A 20,200-nucleotide genomic window follows, 5' to 3' on the forward strand; every position below is an offset into this window, starting at 1 on the left:
TGTGTCGTCTGTCAGCGCTCTCTTGGATGATTGATTATGATTCCACTTTTCTAACTGTAGTTAGTGTGTAATGTTGCCGTTTGAGCATAAACAACATCTGCAAAGTTACGACTCTCAAAGCAAAGGGAGATATTTTCTTTTAGTTTAACAGAAATCGCCTTTTAAGGACTACAACAAACGGCTGGTAGAACTACACGAGCTTCCTCACGGGTTAGTGACATCACAAACCCTAACATTTACATAAGCCCCGCCCCCGGGAACATGCAGTCCATGTTGAGGAGAGGAAGAGTTGTTGTAGATGAGCACATTTGTGAGTTCAAGCTCAAGCTGTCGCATCCGTCTTTTCACATGCAATAGAAAGTCACGCTGTGTGCATCTTACAACAGTTCCCACACAAGCAATTTTATAGATTATCATGACAGAATATGCTAATCACAGACTTGAAGATAGTTATCTCCACATCAGATAAATAAATTCATCAACTAACCCTTCAGAAACGTCCTGTTGCTTCTACGTGTTGTCACTTCTTGAGTCTCTCCATCTTTGTCATAAAAATAGCGACTCGAGTCCAAGTGACCAAGTCATAAGGGCCCATCTCTGCATTGCACTAATATTCCACATTTTTTGTATTTAGACTGATTCCTTTCAAATGTCTTTTGGTGCAATAAACAATCCTCAGTTTGTCTTCCTTTTCCTTGCAGACCATTCTAGAAAGTTTATTTTAAAATAATAACACTTTAAAATAAAATCTTTTAAATTAATTTTGAAATCTAATAAAAATGTAATTACTACAGTTACACTCTGTCTGCTTGAATGGATTTGTAATGTTTCTATGTGTGTAGATGTAAATACTGTCTAAGAACTGTAATGACTGCTGTAGTTCACATAGGAGTTCATTGTGGCAGAAACGGTATAAACAGACCTGGGTACTTGAGAGAAACTCTTCTGTTTTGAATTGTTTTACTCTAAAAAAATCTCATAGTAACACAATTTCTTAATTTGTCGATAACTTTGATATTGAAATATAAGGCTCAGCCACATCAATTGAGAAAAACCCCCCCTCATATTTGGTGTTTAAAAAATGTAGAAAAATGTGGTGTAAAAATTGTGACCTAATTCGGATAAAATGGAATAAAAATAAATAGCAATATAAACAATATACTGTAAATGTACGTCCTGAGCCTAAAATGGACGCGAGAAATTTAAAAGTCGCTGTTCAATAAAAAAAACCCGCAGCGACTGTGACGTCACACTGGAGAACACGTCACAGGCGCGCTCTAACGGTCACTTAGTTCAGTGAGAATCACCTGAGCAGAATCTCTTCTTCTGAAAGCCGGCAAACACACGGAAAGTTTGACAGCGATATAGTATATCTACACACGAACAAACATACTGAAAGTCTGACAGCTATTTAGTATATTTACACGCGCTCAAACACACGGAGAGTTTGTAAGCGGTGTAGTTTGTTCTCGCGCTTCTCCTGCGATGGAGTCTGTGGCGATCAGAACCAGCAGTCCAGATTCAGCAGATGTTGAGCTGATGTCCAGTGACTCTGAACACACAGATGTTGTGCTGATATCCAGTGACTCTGGAAGGAACACCACCGACCCAACATCAGCTTCTTCCGAACAAGAGGAGAACAGCCCGACCGGTAAGAGACTCAAACTAACGGTCAAATCAGAAAGGAAAACTGTTTGCCGCAACGTTACTAACTAACTTAACCGTGTACGTTAACTAACTTAACGGTTGTAACTTAACCGGAATTAATAATGAGTGAAAATTTAACTTTTTTCATTTATGGATTTAATGTAGAACAAACCAATCAGGAAAAAAATGAAGTCAGAAAAAAATTGCAAAAATGCAATTCGTTTTCTTTGCTGCTAACTTAGTTCTGTGATTGTTAGTATTTTCTGTAGTGGCCAAAACTGATGTCCAGAGGGGTTATTTCCTCAACATATGAGGAAAATGTTTTTTTAAAATAAGCGACAAAATCCAAAAACTAAATTTGGCTTAACATTAGGTTATTTGGTAAAAAAAGAAACAAAACAAAAACTGGCAAACTGCAGCTACATGTTTTATTTTACTATGCAAAAAAATTAAATGCACAGAAAAACAACAAAGCTGACAGGAAAAGCAAACACTGACTACAACATAATCAGTTATTAATATTTGGTTGGTTCTCTTGGTTTTGCATGTGTTTTTAATTTCTTTAAATGACAGCCTGGACAAAAATGATGTCACAAAATTTATCATGTTTTATTGCATTATTATCACAAATTAATCAATCGACTCCAAGCTTAACTATGCAATATGACTACAAAATCTTTAACACATTTATAATCATATTTAAATGAAGGGTGCAGATGTCAGATTTCCTAGGCCGGACGTCACGTGTGGCCACTATTGTATAGCTGTAATTGTAATTGAAAGGGAGAAATGAAAAAGAAAGCGTGTGTGTGTGTGTAATCGGACGCTGGGATGATTGGGATGAACATCTTTAACTGTTTTCATCCCATTTTCTTCTTTCTTCATGATGTCAAGTCTCAGTATTTACGGTTTCTTGTGTGAATGTTTTTACCTTTCTTTAGAAAAGCCAAAGAAAAGGAAGAAGAAGAAAGGCATCTGTGCTTTCTTACGGAGAATAGGGAAGGCTGTAAAGCTTCCCACCCTCGGCTGCAGTGATGTTGATGTAGTGTCCACATTTCCCCACTGCGATCCCACGGATGTCCAGCAGGATTTATCCGGGCTTGACTGGGCGTCATCAGTGGATCCGTGTCCATCTGGAGTCGAGCTGCCGGTTAATGCCGATCCGGATGATCCAGAGCCGTCGTCTGTCTCCGTTGAATCCCTCTTAGAGCTGATGTCGGTCTCCGATGTATCGAGTCTCGATCTGTCATCTGAGAGCGATCCGGATGATCCCGAGCCGTCGTCTGTCTCCGTTGAATCCCTCTTAGAGCTGATGTCGGTCTCCGATATATCGACTCTCGAGCTGCCGGTTAATGCCGATCCGGATGATCCAGAGCCGTCCTCTGTCTCCGTTGAATCCCTCTTAGAGCTGATGTCGGTCTCCGATATATCGACTCTCGAGCTGCCGGTTAATGCCGATCCGGATGATCCCGAGCCGTCGTCTGTCTCCGTTGAATCCCTCTTAGAGCTGATGTCGGTCTCCGATATATCGACTCTCGAGCTGCCGGTTAATGCCGATCCGGATGATCCCGAGCCGTCGTCTGTCTCCGGTTCATCTGTCCTGGACCCAGAGTCGGCACCAGATCTAGAGCTGATATCTGTCTCAGGATTATCCAGCTTCTCTAGTATCGAGCTGACACCGGACCCCAGTCAAGACCATCCCGACCCATCGTCTGTCCCGGGTCCATCGGCACCGGATTCTGAGATCCCAGATCCATCTGGTTTAGGGGCTTTTGGTGAGTCTATGGTCATTATTATTACTGTCAGTACTTTCATTATACCGAGTTGTGTTGTTTTCGTCTTCTGTGCCTAATTATTAAAGTCCCCCCGTGGTCAATCATTTCATTCCTCAAAACTCATCTTTGATCACCAAAAATGACATTTAAAGTTTTTTTTCCTTGAAAAACAATCTGCCACGCCTTAAAATATCTTGAATGTAACGCGACACCCTTGCCTCATTTAGTATGCGCGGTTCTATGAATATGCAAATGAGCCCCCGTCTCCACTCACTCACTCACTCAGAGATCCACTCGTTGACGATCACACGTCTTTGGTTCACTGCAGTTTTAAGGAGAAAATACTCAGCAATGCTGTCGACTTACGAATTTACACATGGTTTGTCTTAAAGCATATTAATAACATCACATAGACACATAAACAACATTAAAAGCTGGATTTTCACCACAGGGAGACTTTAAGAGTTTATGCTACTTCTTTGTCTAATCCTTTTTTTAGACGATTAAGCTTCATGTGCCACTTTTCCAGTTGTCTCACCTTACAATTGTGTTCTTTCTTCATGATGTCTTCCCTCAGCGTTTGACTGGTTTGCTGAAAACCGGACAAAGAAGCAGAAGAAGAAGAAAGACACCATGGGTGTGTTTCTCCGCAGGAAATGGAGGGCTATAAAGCGTTCTGTCAAATCTGCCTCAGACTGGTTTGCTGATGAGCCGGTGGATAACCAGGATCCAGCAGATCTCAGGCCATTATCCGTCTCCAGTCCATCCACACTGGATTCTGGGATAGCGCCGGCTGTTGGTAAGTCTATTATTAGTCTACTGTCATTCTTTTCGTTATAGTTGTATTTATACTTTTGCTCTAGTCTACGGTTTATATTATTCTTGTTCCCCTTTATTAGTGTTCAACATTTAGCATGTTGGGATCTATCTCTATTTTATTTTTCACTATAATCTAGCGGTGGGAATCTTTTGGTTCCTCACGATTCGAATCGATTCTCGATTGTGAATCAAATTTCGATTTGATATGAGCATTTTGATTGTAGTTTACTGTTGTGAGTTCTTATTTGACTGCGGTACACAGTTTAATAGCTCTAGAAGAAAAGAAAATCCTACTGAATTAAATGTGAACCTTGAAATGTATTTAGTTTTTCTTCCCATTTTAGTCCACCCAATATTATAAAACAAATGAAGCTGACTACAATCATTACACACAGTCTTCTGTATTAAAGCAAGGCAGGCAATTTTATCTTTTATATTAAAAATAGGAACAAAGAAGCAAATTACAAACAATAGGACAAATATAATAGAAAAAATATACAAATTAAATAAACTTTAGGTTTTTCATGTACGGTAGCCTATGTTTATTAAACATGTAGTAAGAAATACTACCGAAATTGAATAAACAAATGTAAAAAATAAAACGGTAGTCTAAAAAGGTGATTCAGTCAAAAGCAGTGAGTGTTTTTTATTAACATTAATGTAACGTATGGCACCAGTTTATGAGGCTGCTGTCCCTTTAAGAATGAATGCATGAATATAGTTACACATCCGATGTGCATTTTGACGCAGTTGTGTGTGTGTGTGTGTGTGTGTGTGTGTGTAGCTGTGAAAGAGAGCTACACAATTATTGTGATTAACTTTAAGTAGTTAAGTCTAACACAAAATCGATTTATGAAATGTGTGTATGAATAGGTTTTTCACAATCACAAGCTATTATAAGTCCATCACTTTTTGCCGTTTTATTGCCTTTACATGATTCGCCTTGGTCGTCTTTGTTCTGTCCGAACTTGACGTGGCGTAATTTAATTTATTTTTCCATTTTTTCTTTTTTTTAGAAAAACAATCAAAAAGGAGGGTGAAGAAAGACATCAGCTCATTCATCCAACGAACATGGAAGACTATAAAGGTTTCCGCTCTTTGTTGTTACGGGGACGACACAGTGGACCCAGATCCAGCAGATCTACAGCCACGAATATCTGTCCTCGCCTGGGAGTTAACCGACCCAGGTCCATCTTACTGCGAGATCAGTTGTGACCCGTTACCCTTCTCAGGTCCATCTCACTGCGAGATCAGTTCTGACCCGTTACCCTTCTCAGGTCCATCTCACTGCGAGATCAGTTCTGACCCGTTACCCTTCTCAGGTCCATCTCACTGCGAGATCAGTTCTGACCCATTACCCTTCTCAGGTCCAGCTTACTGCGAGATTAGTTCTGACACGTTACCCTTCTCAGGTCCATCTTACCCTGGTTCCCAGTCAGGTTCACTCAGCCTCGATTCATCGCTTGATCCAAGTCTATCCGATCTTCTTTCAGAGTTATCGTTTATCCTGGGACCGTCCAGTCACGAGGTTACGCCTGTTCCCAGTTCATCCAGTCTCAAGCTGGCCGATCCTGAGCCCAAACCCGTCTCAGGAGCATCTGGTTTATGGTCAGCTACAGGTGCGTCTACTGTCATTCATTCACATGTGTACCTAGATAGTAAGCATTAATTGTGTCGAAATTAATCGTTTCTACGATGCATCGCGATGCAGACGAGGACGATTCGGTATAGGTTCAGTAATAGACCATAACCGATTATAATTGTACTGACGCTTTTCTGACGTCATATGTATGTAATATGTGCATCTTTAGTACAGGATACTGTTGTTACAGCGAGGAAGGGAAGGAAGGTGAAGCAGGCGTCCTCATGAAACTCTGTGTCCATCAATCAAAATTTCTTTCTTGAGGATAGCGGATTTTCCCAGTTGTTTTCAATGGGAACCAGTCAGCCACTATATTGGAGGAGCGAGCAACTGGTAACATCCGGTGGTCGTCCAGCCCACTCCAAAAGCACATCTTCAACTCTCCCTCATCCCAGCGAACGACCCCCTTAATAAAGGGACAGAAGTTGGTCCTCGAGATGGAGGGAAACTGCTGCTCAATCCATATTCCTCTTTAGGTCCTGCACTTCGTTATGGCGGGGCAGGCAAGAGAGGAGAAGTGGATCTTAATTGGGGCTGCACGATTTGGGGAAAATGTCATATTGCGATTATTGAGGTCAATATTGCAATTGCGATATAATAAACAAATGGTTTCATGAGTCAACTTGCTTGGTTCTCAAGGAAAATGCACACACAGATTAGTGATAATGCTGAAATGTGTATTTCTCAACTCAAACTAGCAACAACAACTAAATGATTGATAACACCTATAGTGATCAATAAGCCGTTGATGTCTGGATAAAAATCCGCTTCATAAGCAAGTGAGATAGCCTCGACTACGCACTTGCTCAATATCTGCTTGGAAGCAGGGTAACCTTTTCTAGGTGATCCGAAAAAGACAAATAGTTGGTCCGAATTACGCCACAGGGCAGCTCTGTGAACATAAGCATCCGAAGGCTGAACCGGGCACAGCAGATTAATTCTTTCCTGATCTGGTGTAATAAAAAGTGGAGTATAAAAGGCCTGCAGCACGATTGGGCCCGAAACATTAGTAGGGACCTTAGGAACATAACCCAGCCTAGGGTGAAGAAAATCCTTCACCATGCCAAGTGCAAATTCCAGGCACAAAGGAGCAACCGACAAGGCTTACAGATCTCGAATTCTCTTGATAGAAGAAATAGCAATGAGAAATAAAGTTTTTAGCTTAAGGAACTGTGATGAGGTTCAGTGTGTGGTAGGGATGTGACGGTGAGGATATTTTCCCACCGGTTAATCGACGTGTGACAACACCGGTAATACTGGTATCACCGGCGGGGGCTTTTAAATCACTAATTTAAAGGTAAACGTAAAATGCGCGCGTTTGCACAGGCATAATTGGTGGTCGTGCGGAGCAACGCTGTTTTGTTATTGTGCGCTGAATTGGCGCTAATTTGAAAACGAAACTAAATTTTTTTTTTACATCGCTTATAAAAAGCTGGTGCGTCAGTGTGCACTTCACTTTTAAATTAGCGTCAATTCATCCTTCGCATGGAGTTTGATGCGATCTAACAAATCATAATCCACCATATTTTGTCAGACAAAGCAGTCAGGAGAGTTAGTAGATTACCGTCGGTGGATTTGAACTTGGCTTTAACTGAGGCAATCTCTCACGTCACGACACATTAGAGCCACAAAACGGTAGGCCTATTTATTGTTTCATTTTCTTTGACTGACCAAATTTGAAAGTTGAGACTTTGTTTCATATTAAATATTACCTGCTCGGTCCTTTCTGTCAGCGCGTTGTCAGTGTCCTTGTAGGCTACGTGAGTTGCACGTATAAAATGAAGTTAACGAACAAACATGATCCATCAGGAAACGCCATAGATCGCTGAATTTCACTGCACTTCATGAAGAGTTTTTCTTTTGCGTGAAGAAGCCGCTCGCCGGAGATGTGTTAAAAGACAGCGGAGTGCATTCGTGATTATTAGGCTACCGGTATAATAATCATCCTGGCTCCGTGTCTGAGTGAGTAATTTACTCTCTAGCCTTTGTTCTTTGATTAACATTAGTGACGCTTTAAGACCAGACGCTGCTGACAGAGATGCGATCTGACACGCGTCCCATTTTCTCACAAATCTCTACGTTAATTTAAGACTTTATTTAAATCATTTAATACTGCTCTTATGAGGACACTCGACAAAACGGACATTTTGGCATAATTTGTGTGTGTTATGGACTGTTCAAGCCCAAAAGAGAACTCTATACTGACGCGCGTCTTTTCTGTGTGTCGTGTGTGTGTGTGTGTGTGTAATAGGCAGGACTTATAGCGGGGTCTCTTTAGTCTTGTCACGCTTAAAAGCATTCACATTAATAAGAGCGTGATCATACAACGCTAGCCAACGGGTGACAGAAAAAAAACGGATACTGCGTAATTGCGTTAAATATTTTAACGCTTTAAAAAAATTTTTTTTTTGTTTTTTCACCGCGGTGTCGCGGTGGGCAAGTGATGGAACCGGTGTTGCGACTGAACACCGTGTAACACCGGTAACACTGACTACTGTAGCAAGTCTAGTGTGTGGGTGGAAGGAAGAAGACAAGGTCGGCGTGACTGGGACTCGCACTTTATTGAAAAACCAATAAACAGAAAATAAAAGTTGCGCCACGTGCGCCTTCACCGTAGCCTCAGCTACAGCAACATTCATAGAACACTCTTTATGCTGTATCAGCTCTCGGTTCACTCAGACGAACACTCTTTATGCTGTACCACCTCTCGGTTCACTCAGACGAACACTCTTTATGCTGTATCAGCTCTCGGTTCACTCAGACGAACACTCTTTATGCTGTATCAGCTCTCGGTTCACTCAGACGAACACTCTTTATGCTGTATCAGCTCTCGGTTCACTCAGACGAACACTCTTTATGCTGTATCAGCTCTCGGTTCACTCAGACGAACACTCTTTATGCTGTATCAGCTCTCGGTTCACTCAGACGAACACTCTTTATGCTGTATCAGCTCTCGGTTCACTCAGACGAACACTCTTTATGCTGTATCAGCTCTCGGTTCACTCAGACGAACACTCTTTATGCTGTACCAGCTCTCGGTTCACTCAGACGAACACTCTTTATGCTGTATCAGCTCTCGGTTCACTCAGACGAACACTCTTTATGCTGTATCAGCTCTCGGTTCACTCAGACGAACACTCTTTATGCTGTATCAGCTCTCGGTTCACTCAGACGAACACTCTTTCTGCTGTACCAGCTCTCGGTTCACTCAGACGAACACTCTTTATGCTGTACGGGCTCTCGGTTCACTCAGACGAACGCTCTTTATGCTGTATCAGCTCTCGGTTCACTCAGACGAACACTCTTTATGCTGTACCAGCTCTCGGTTCACTCAGACGAACACTCTTTATGCTGTATCAGCTCTTGGTTCACTCAGACGAACACTCTTTATGCTGTATCAGCTCTCGGTTCACTCAGACGAACACTCTTTATGCTGTACCAGCTCTCGGTTCACTCAGACGAACACTCTTTATGCTGTATCAGCTCTCGGTTCACTCAGATGAACACTCTTTATGCTGTACGGGCTCTCGGTTCACTCAGACGAACACTCTTTATGCTGTATCAGCTCTCGGTTCACTCAGACGAACACTCTTTATGCTGTACCAGCTCTCGGTTCACTCAGACGAACACTCTTTATGCTGTATCAGCTCTCGGTTCACTCAGACGAACACTCTTTATGCTGTATCAGCTCTCGGTTCACTCAGACGAACACTCTTTATGCTGTACCACCTCTCGGTTCACTCAGACGAACACTCTTTATGCTGTATCAGCTCTCGGTTCACTCAGACGAACACTCTTTATGCTGTATCAGCTCTCGGTTCACTCAGACGAACACTCTTTATGCTGTATCAGCTCTCGGTTCACTCAGACGAACACTCTTTATGCTGTACCAGCTCTCGGTTCACTCAGACGAACACTCTTTATACTGTACCACCTCTCGGTTCACTCAGACGAACACTCTTTATGCTGTACCAGCTCTCGGTTCACTCAGACGAACACTCTTTCTGCTGTATCAGCTCTCGGTTCACTAAGACGAACACTCTTTATGCTGTACCAGCTCTCGGTTCACTCAGACGAACACTCTTTATGCTGTACCAGATCTCGGTTCACTCAGACGAACACTCTTTATGCTGTACCAGCTCTCGGTTCACTCAGACGAACACTCTTTATGCTGTATCAGCTCTCGGTTCACTCAGATGAACACTCTTACTGCTGTACCAGCTCTCGGTTCACTCAGACGAACACTCTTTATGCTGTACCAGCTCTCGGTTCACTCAGACGAACACTCTTTATGCTGTACCACCTCTCGGTTCACTCAGACGAACACTCTTTATGCTGTACCAGCTCTCGGTTCACTCAGACGAACACTCTTTCTGCTGTATCAGCTCTCGGTTCACTAAGACGAACACTCTTTATGCTGTACCAGCTCTCGGTTCACTCAGACGAACACTCTTTATGCTGTACCAGATCTCGGTTCACTCAGACGAACACTCTTTATGCTGTACCAGCTCTCGGTTCACTCAGACGAACACTCTTTATGCTGTATCAGCTCTCGGTTCACTCAGATGAACACTCTTACTGCTGTACCAGCTCTCGGTTCACTCAGACGAACACTCTTTATGCTGTACCAGCTCTCGGTTCACTCAGACGAACACTCTTTATGCTGTACCAGCTCTCGGTTCACTCAGACGAACACTCTTTATGCTGTACCAGCTCTCGGTTCACTCAGACGAACACTCTTTATGCTGTATCAGCTCTCGGTTCACTCAGACGAACACTCTTTATGCTGTACCAGCTCTCGGTTCGCTGTATGTCTCGGTTCGTCCTTCTCTCTCACCCGCTCTCTCATTCCTAATGGCTTATATGCGGTCTCTCCATCAGGGCATCTCCAAATCTGAGGGAAAAAAAAAAAAACTAAAATTGGGAACTTGCATGCAGTTTAATATTTTCGAGTCAATTGATTTCACCTACCATTCATATGAGAGGAACGCAGCTCTAACTAACGGCACAAGCCTATCAGAAGCAGAGCGGGGCGGGTCCTGGCAACACGAGGTGAATGAGATCCATACGTCACGTTAGTGTCGTCGGTGAAAGCATGGAGCGCAAGTTCAGGAAGCCTGGGGATGATGTCCTACCCACGGGTGTAATTTCCTATACGCACAGGGGGGACTTATCCCCCACACTTTTCAAAATCGCATTTGTGCCCCCCTCCACTTTCAAATTCATTTATGATTTTTAACCGCACGCCGTCATTGCCACGGAGGAGCAGGACCGAGTCTGTGTAAAATGGCTCACTGACTTAGGGGGGGCATTTTTCGTTATTTCAAATGTAGCCTCGTTGCGCGTGGTAAGCGCGCTCATAATCCGCCGGAGCCACCACAACATTGCCCAACATCAAATGGCAAACGTAATGCAAGCGGAACGAAACTGCTAGTTATTATGTGGTTGACGGACCGTTTATCAGTTTGGACCAAACCAGCGCGAGCCGATCTTGATCAAGCGACACTGTTACTACACAGCGCTAATAAGAGATCAAGTAAAGGAAGAATTTGAATTTGCCACAGAAGTAATAACATTGCTGCGAGATCTAGTGAGAAATATTCACATTTCTCCGTTATTAACGGATCAAACAGCACTGACGTGGAAACCAGGAAGAAACATTGTGCCATGTATGAACTATCCAGTGTCCACAGATCAGCAACATTCACCATGGATATACTGTAGTAACACTAACTGCAACCATGGAAGTTTGGCAGGAATAGTAGGCTATAATGCCTTCAAGTAATATTACGTTGGTTTTATTTTGACATTATGAATACAATTGCTGCCCTCAAACTAATCTGAACTAAAATAAAACTTTATTTATAACTACTACAATATTGCATTTAATTTTTTCCAAGGAGCTGTTTTGTTTTATATGCTCCTAAGAAGAGTCAATTATAGCTCCAGAATTGCTCAAAGTAAAACAAATATCAATCATACTTTATGATGTTAGTTTTCATTTAAAAAAAGAATAAAAAAAATGAAATCAAGGAAATTACCAAAAACCTAAAACCTGGTAAACAGTAAATTCTAACAACATAGGGCTATTTAGATAAACAATCTGGCGAGCATGTTGTTTTAGGCTAACACACCAACAGCAAATTTCTGTTTAATAAAGCGCTCAGATATTTGTGAGGCCAATAACCCCAAACCCCCCCACCCCAACTGCTTTACGGCATACATAGTTTTTCTTCGTTTGTGATGTCTTTCATAAAATCATGCATCATACTCTACCTTGTCTGTGGCCATTGTTGATTCCAAAGCCGGTGCTGGATAAATAGACAGCGTGCGCGTGCGACAGTAGGCTGCGGTAGGCTAAATTATCTACGACAGCGGTAATGGACAAATCCGCTTCCAACCTGTAGGGCGACCGCAGAGGAAAAGTTCCTTGGTGTTGCTTAAACGTTCTAATGCGCAGGTGTAGCGTTTGCGGCACAGACAGTTTTAATGTCATCATGGATGAAAAGAAAGAAGATGTGAGTTGGTTGATTGCGTAAATTAACTCAGGTCAGGATAATCATATTTTCTGTTTACACCTTTTGATGTTAACCGTACGTCGTTAACTGAGCTAACGTTAACATACACTGCTGCTAGGTAACTTCAGACTGTTAGTTAAATATTTAATGTAGAACATTCTGTCGCTTAGTAAAAGAACATTCTGTGTAGGCCTACCATAAAAACAGGTCCACTTGAAACCGCATCATTTTCTGTCAGCAATGTATTGTAACAAGTTAGTGCTGTCAACGTTAACGTATGCGATTTATTTTTGTCCAGCTTTAATGTGTTAAAATATTTAACACAATTAACGCAGCATCAGTTCTTTCTGTCATTCTTTAGCTAGGGTTATGATCAAGCTCTTAGCTACAAGACAAAAGAGAACGCGCTTCAGTAAATGTCTTCCTGCCTGACACACACACACACACACACACACAAGGCACACACACAGACACACACACACACACACGAGGCACACACACAGACACACACACGAGGCACAAAAAGTCGCGTGCCAGTATCGAGTTCTCTTTCGCACAATCGAACAATAAAACACACATTTATGCCAAACTGTCAGTTTTGTCGAGTATCCTCACAAGAACCAATCATTATAAACCTTAAATGAGTTAAATAAAATCTTAAATGGAAGTAAAGAGTAGTGAGAGAATGAGATGCGTGATGCTGTCAGCAGCGGCATATCTTAAAGTGACAGCAGCCACTAATTCTCTATGTCAGTAAAGTTATTTAAAGAACACAGGGAACAGAGAAAACTACTAACTACTCTTTGACTAAAGAACGCTTGTAGCTTTAATTAGGATTAATCAAATTTAATTTATAATTTATGCAGTGCGGACTATTTTATAACCCTATTAAATTTCTGTATATTTCATACCTGTTAGACAGGAAAGGTACAGGTAAATATGACATTTATTATGGGTTTAAGTGAGGATTGTTTTAAGTTCACTTTAATTAAAAGTTGTTATATTTTATTGAAGCCTAACAAATGTTAAAAATTTGGGGGGAAATCATTTATCGAGACATCAGTATATTAATATCAGTGATACTGGCCTTCATTCTTAAAAAGATGAAAAGATGCCATTAAGATACAGCTGTAATATTTGAAAATAAATGGTTCCATTGAAGATAAGTCCGTCTATGCAGCACCACCACCCCCCCCCCCCCCCCCCCTCACGCCCTATTCTGACGTGCTCTCTTGTGCACACGCATGATACTAGCACGCGTCTTTCTGTGAGTCACAGTCAGGACATTCACAAGCAGCGCGCTCTTTTTTGTCTTGTCGCGCATGAATGGTTTTAAAGCATTTCCATGAATAAGAGCGGGATCATGTAACTCTAGTCAAATTATGCCAAAATGAACAGATGCTGCCCTGATTAAGTCAAGTCAAGTCACCTTTATTTATATAGCGCTTTTTACAATACAGATTGTATCAAAGCAGCTTCACAGTGATAACATGAAAACAATATAACAGAGTTTGTTTCTAAAAGAAAATTGCGTCAACGTCCACCTTAAGTAAGGCAGATCAATAATATCATGAATAATAAATGTCCCCAACTAAGCAAGCCAAAAGCCAAGGCAACAGTGGCAAGGAACCAAAACTCCATCAGGTGACAGAATGGAGAAAAAAACCTTGGGAGAAACCAGACTCAGTCGGAGGGCCAGTTCTCCTCTGGCCAACGAAGGAACAGTGCATGATTTATGATTCGGGCAGCATTACAAGTCAGATTGGATCGGAACATTTAGAATATTTATCCATTTCCATCTTTTGGAAGTCCAAGTAATCACGCCGGTGTTGAGACGAGTTGTTGAGGATCAGTGCCGTCCACCATAGAGGGTCCATATCGCCGGTGTTGAGTCGTCTCTTCACAGGCTTTGTGATTGGCGTATCTGAAGTCTCTGTGAAAGGCTGGATACAAACTGGAGCTGACGAACGCCGTTTTTCTCGGGACTCGCGTCCCGAGATAACAGCAGAAAAGCAAAAAGGGAAAATAATTAGCGTAGCTGCTGTTCATAATGATTTCCATAACACGGGCGTAAATGATAAAAAACATGAAGACAGTGATTCTTGCGTCCCACAGTCACCCCCCTCCGTCCCCCACTCAACTCAGCCCTGCTTACTGACCTCTACATCCCTCCTGCTGCTGAGACCTAACCACAATCTCACAATCTCTCCGCAGCCCAACCATACGCGCCGACCCGTTTGACTAAGGCTGTCGAGCCCCACTGTCGTCGTTTAAGCAGGTTCAGTGGCAACGGTTCCGTATGGCATACCACCTACCGCAAAACACAACATCTACCCAACGACCCGTCATTCACGCAATATACACAGGAACGTAATGACTGTAAATACTATGCAACCTATACAAATAACCTACAGACTCTTTAAGTTTTATAATATTAAATGCATTTGATCTGATTCAGCAGTGGTATAAAAGGTAAGCATTATGTAAATGCTTGGCTAAAGAGATGCGTCTTTAATCTAGTTTTAAACTGGGACAGCGAGTCAGAGCCTCGAACAATATCAGGAAGGCTATTCCAGAGTTTTGGAGCTAAATGTGAGAACGCCCTTCCTCCTTTAGTGGACTTAGATATCCTAGGAATGACCAGACGCCTCGAATTTAGTGATCTTAAAGAACGCGATGGATTGTAGGGCGATAGAAGGTCCATTAAATGCACAGGAGCTAAACCATTTAGGGCTTTATAGGTCAGTAATAGTAGTTTGTAATTGATACGGAACTTGATAGGTAACCAGTGTAGAGATGATAAAATTGGTGTTATATGATCATATTTTCTTGACCTAGTAAGAACTCTAGCGGCTGCATTTTGCACTAACTGTAGCTTGTTTATTTAGGATGCAGGACAGCCAGCTAATATAGCATTACAATAATCTAGTCTCGAGGTCATGAATGCATGAACTAACTTTTCTGCATCAGAAACAGATAGCATGTTACGTAGCTTAGCAATGTTTCTAAGGTGGAAAAAGGCTGTTCTTGTAATATATGAAATATGATTTTCGAAAGACAAGTTGCGGTCTAGTATAACACCCAGGTCTTTTACTGTAGTGGATAAAGTAACAGGACATCCTTCTAAATTAAAGTTGTATTGTAAGAGATTTTGTGGGTAGTTTTTTGGACCAATAATTAATATCTCTGTTTTATCTGAATTTAGTAGCAGGAAATTACACGTCATCCAGCATTTTATATCTTTGAGACACTCTGTCAAATTTGATAAGTTAGTGTTTTCATCTGGCCGTGATGAAATATATAATTGAGTGTCATCAGCATAACAGTGGAAATTAATTCCATGTTTTCTTATAATATTACCAAGTGGGAGCATATATATTGAGAATAGCAGAGGGCCTAACACCGATCCTTGCGGCACTCCATAGTCTACTGACGTTATCTTTGATTTTTCCCCATTTAAACAGACAAAATGGTAACGGTCTGATAAGTACGATCTAAACCAGCTTAATGCCTGTCCCTGAACTCCAGTGTAGTTTTGTAGTCGATCCAGGAGTATTTTATGATCTATAGTGTCGAACGCAGCGCTAAGATCGAGTAGAACTAGTATTGAGATACAGCCTTGGTCAGAAGCTAAAAGTAAATCATTTGTAATTTTAACTAGCGCAGTTTCTGTGCTATGATGCGGTCTGAATCCTGACTGGAATTTTTCTTATATCTCATTTTCTTGTAAGAAAGAGCACAATTGAGCGGACACAATTTTTTCTAGTATTTTAGACATAAACGGAAGATTTGAGATGGGTCTCTAATTTGCTTACAAAAAAGTTATTTGGGTCTAATTGCGGTTTCTTAATGAGAGGTTGTATTACTGCCAGCTTGAATATTCTTGGAACATGACCTAAAAATAAAGACGAGTTAATAATATTGAGAAGAGGCTCTTCCACTACAGGTAACACTTCTTTCAGTAGTTTAGTGGGTTTGGATGTAATAAACATGTTGTTGGTTTGGATGCAATGATAAGTTTATTTAGCTCTTCCTGTCCTATAGTTGTAAAGCGGTGTAGTTGTTCTTGAGGGGCGATAATTGAGGCTGAATCATAAGACACCATAAAAGAGTGTACATTTACAATTGTGTTTCTGATGCTTTCTATTTTCTCATTAAAGTAGTTCATAAAATCATTACTACTATACTGTTACGGAATATTTTGCTCTGGTGATGTTTGTTTATTTGTTAGTCTAGCTACGGTGTTAAATAAAAACCTTGGATTATTTTGGTTATTTTCTATTAGTTTGCGGAGATGCTCAGCCCTGGCTGCTTTTAGAGCCTTTTTATAACGTGACATACTGTCTTTCCACGCAATTGTAAAGACCTATAAATTAGTTTGTTTCCATTTACGCTCTAAGTTACGAGTTTCTCTCTTGATAACGTCTCAGGTTACTATTGTAACCATAGTTCCCTGAGAACAGGGAACGAGACGATGCGTCCATCGACGCCATGGGAACGCCCCCAGCGTGACTGCGTCTGAAGCATCTATGTCAACTAGTCCAATGGAAAGAATGAGCGTCACGGGCGGGTGACGTCATGACCAGGAATTGATAAAAGCACATCCGGTGCAAACCGGCATTAGCTTCGAAAATTGCCGAAGCAAGCCGATCACAGGGATGCAGGAAGTATGGCAGGGTGACGCATCGTCTCGTTCCCTGTTCTCAGGGAACTATGGTTACAATAGTAACCTGAGACGTTCCCTTACGAAGGGAACTCAACGATGCGTCCATCGACGCCATGGGAACGAGAATACCCAAAGCGCCAGAATTCCAAGTACCTGAGTGTCAGTCTGTTGTAACTAAGCACTAAGCACCTGAGAACCTGGGGCAGCATCCAGGTCCAAACTGTAAAACCTGACGAATGTGAGCGGTGAGGACCAGCCTGCCGCATCACAAACGTCTTGGAGGGAAACCCCAAATAACAAGGCTTTAGAGGCCGCCATACCCCTCGTTGAGTGAGCTCTGACCACCAAGGGACACGGATGGTCAGAGTACTCGTATGCAAGTGAAATAGCCTCGACTATCCACTTGCTAACCGTCTGTTTAGAAGCAGGAAGACCCTTCTTAGGTGATCCAAAGCAAATAACTAACTGGTCGGACTTCCTCATAGAAGATGTCCGATGAACATAAGTATCCAGTGCTCGCACTGGACACAAGAGGTTCAGCCTTTCCTGGTCCGCAGATGTAAAAGGAGGAGGACAGAAAGCCTGCAGCACGATAGGCCTCGGAATCAAGGTCGGCACCTTAGGGACGTATCCCTGTTTTGGATATAAGAATGCCTTGACCATCCCCGGTGCAAACTCAAGGCAAGTGGGGGAAACCGAAAGGGCCTGAAGGTCTCCAACTCTCTTAAGGGACGAAATAGCTAGCAGAAAGATAGTCTTAAGGGTAAGAAATTTCTCTGAAACCGAATCTAAGGGCTCGAATGGAGCCCTAGACAGGCCTTCTAGTACTAATGCCAAATCCCAAGCTGGCACCCTAGTGCGAGTTGCAGGCCTCAGCCTCAGTGTGCCACGAAGGAAACGTGTAATCAGGGGGTCTCGACCTAACGATGTACCCCCAACCAGGGCGTGGTAAGCCGCAATGGCCGCCACGTAAACCTTAAGTGTATAAGGACATAAACCTGACGTAAAGCGCTCCTGCAAGAACTCGAGTACTGTGTTCACAGAACAGTTAACCGGATCCCACTGATGTCGGTGACACCATACAGAAAAAACTTTCCATTTCAGCGCATATAGTTTCCTAGTAGCTGGAGCTCTGGAGCTTAGGATGGTCTCAGCAGCCTCAGCTGAGAGACCACTCTCTATGAGTTGGGCCCCCTCAGAGGCCAAACCCACAGGTTCCAAATCTCTGGCCGAGGGTGAAATATTGTGCCCCCGGCCTGAGACAGAAGGTCTCTCCTGATCGGGATCTCCAAGGGAGGACCGTCTAAGAGATGGATCAGGTCCGCAAACCAGATCCGACTCGGCCAGCGTGGTGCTACAAGCAGTAGGCTTATTCCGTACTGGCGGACTCGTTCCAGAACTCCTGGGAGCAGAGCAACAGGGGGAAATGCGTACAGACGTAGCCTCGGCCACGTCTGCACCATAGCATCCAGCCCCAGGGGGGCTGGGTGAGTAAGGGAGAACCAAAGTGGACAGTGCGTCGTGTGCTGAGACGCAAACAGATCCACCTCTGCTTGGCCGTAAAACTCCCAAATTTTCTCCACCGCCTCGGGGTGGAGTCTCCAATCCCCTGGCCTCAGCTCCTGCCTCGACAGGATGTCTGCCCCCACATTCTGGTCCCCAGGAATATACACTGCCCTCAGGGAGAGTACCTTCCCCAGAGACCACAGGAGGATCTGGTGCGCCAGTTTGCAGAGCGGACGCGACCGCAGACCCCCCTGACGGTTCAGATAAGAGACCACTGATGTGTTGTCTGTTCGTACAAGCACATGATGGCCCCTCAGGTCTGGGAGAAACTGTCTCAACGCATTGAAGACAGCCATCATCTCCAGGCAATTGATGTGCCACGAAAGATGATGACTTTTCCACAGACCCTGAACCGAGCGGCCTTCCATTACCGCTCCCCAGCCGGTGAGGGAAGCATCTGTCGAGATCGTAACACGATGGCAAAGAGCTCCCAATACCGGACCCTGGGTTAAGAACCAATGTTTCCTCCATATAATTAAGGCACGAAGGCACCGCCGCGTGACCTTGATCATACGAAGTGGGTTTCCCCTCGGGGAGAACCCTCTGGTCCTTAGCCACCACTGTAAAGGTCTCATGTACAGCAGGCCAAAAGGAATCACGTTGGACGCTGCCGCCAAGAGACCCAACAGTCTCTCGAACTGTTTCACAGTGCGTGACTGGCCTAGCTTTAGCTCTTTGGTGGCTGTCAGGATAGCAGCTACACGAACGGGCGATAGAGTGGCCCGCATCGTCACTGAATCCCATACCACACCAAGGAAAGTGGTTCTCTGTACTGGAGAAAGAACACTCTTCTTGGCGTTGAGCCTCAACCCCAACATCTGCATATGAGCGAGAACGACACCTCGGTGCCGAACCGCCGACTGCTCTGATTCCGCCAGAACCAGCCAGTCGTCGATGTAGTTCAGAATACGTATGCCCTGAAGCCTGAGAGGGGCTAGAGCTGCATCCACGCATTTCGTGAACGTGCGGGGTGATAAAGCTAGACCGAAAGGAAGAACCCGATATTGGTATTCTTTGCCCCCGAAAGAAAACCTTAGGAACTTCCTGTGCTGAGGGAGGATGGAGATATGGAAGTAGGCGTCCTTCAGATCTATCGTGACAAACCAGTCCTCGGATCTGATTTGAGTCGCGATCTGTTTGAGTGTCAGCATCTTGAACTTGAGTTTCTGTACTGAACGATTCAACAGACGAAGATCTAAAATGGGACGCAACCCCCCATCCTTTTTTGGAACAATGAAATAACGGCTGTAAAAACCCGACTCTCTGTCGGGTGAGTACACCTGTTCTATAGCTTCCTTTGCTAACAGGGCCTTTACCTCTTGCTCCATTACCAGAGCCTGCTCGGGATGCACCACTGTGGGCAGCACCCCGTTGTAACGAGGAGGACGAGAACCAAACTGGATTCTGTATCCTTTCTCTACAATCTGCAGGACCCAATGAGAAATATTCGGCAGAAGCTTCCACGCTGCCAGAAAATTTACTAAGGGAACCAGCCTCTCGAGGCTGGTCTCTGGTGTTATCGAGACAGCCAATTCCGGAGCCTGAAACATAATGGCAGGAACTACCT

The 20,200-nt window shown here is 43.2% G+C and overlaps 1 protein-coding gene and 1 long non-coding RNA gene across 2 annotated transcripts; both read left to right on the forward strand.

Moving 5' to 3' along the window:
* Nucleotides 1–1,485: 1,485 nt before the first annotated feature.
* Nucleotides 1,486–3,929, forward strand: LOC143705288 (uncharacterized). The gene is made up of 3 exons (XM_077197477.1): nucleotides 1,486–1,651; nucleotides 2,589–3,422; nucleotides 3,922–3,929. The coding sequence occupies exons 1-3, from the start codon at nucleotides 1,486–1,488 to the stop codon at nucleotides 3,927–3,929; spliced, it is 1,008 nt and encodes a 335-aa protein (XP_077053592.1).
* An 84-nt stretch (nucleotides 3,930–4,013) lies between these two features.
* On the forward strand, nucleotides 4,014–5,827 carry LOC143704956 (uncharacterized). The gene is made up of 3 exons (XR_013191899.1): nucleotides 4,014–4,221; nucleotides 5,258–5,428; nucleotides 5,609–5,827. It is a non-coding gene; the product is annotated as an uncharacterized LOC143704956 (long non-coding RNA).
* The last annotated feature ends 14,373 nt before the right edge of the window (nucleotides 5,828–20,200 follow it).

This window comes from Siphateles boraxobius, unplaced genomic scaffold (assembly GCF_051911475.1).
Source record: "Siphateles boraxobius isolate OS27281-9 unplaced genomic scaffold, OSU_SipBor_1 110, whole genome shotgun sequence".
Taxonomy (NCBI): Eukaryota; Metazoa; Chordata; class Actinopteri; order Cypriniformes; family Leuciscidae; genus Siphateles; species Siphateles boraxobius.

What these genes read in the sequence shown, in the direction of transcription:
- LOC143705288 (XM_077197477.1), top strand. Translation starts at nt 1,486, where the DNA reads ATGGAGTCTGTGGCGATCAGAACCAGCAGTCCAGATTCAGCAGATGTT. An exon ending in AGAGGAGAACAGCCCGACCG is followed by an intron (nt 1,652 to 2,588) that starts GTAAGAGACTCA and finishes ACCTTTCTTTAG; the next exon opens with AAAAGCCAAAGAAAAGGAAG.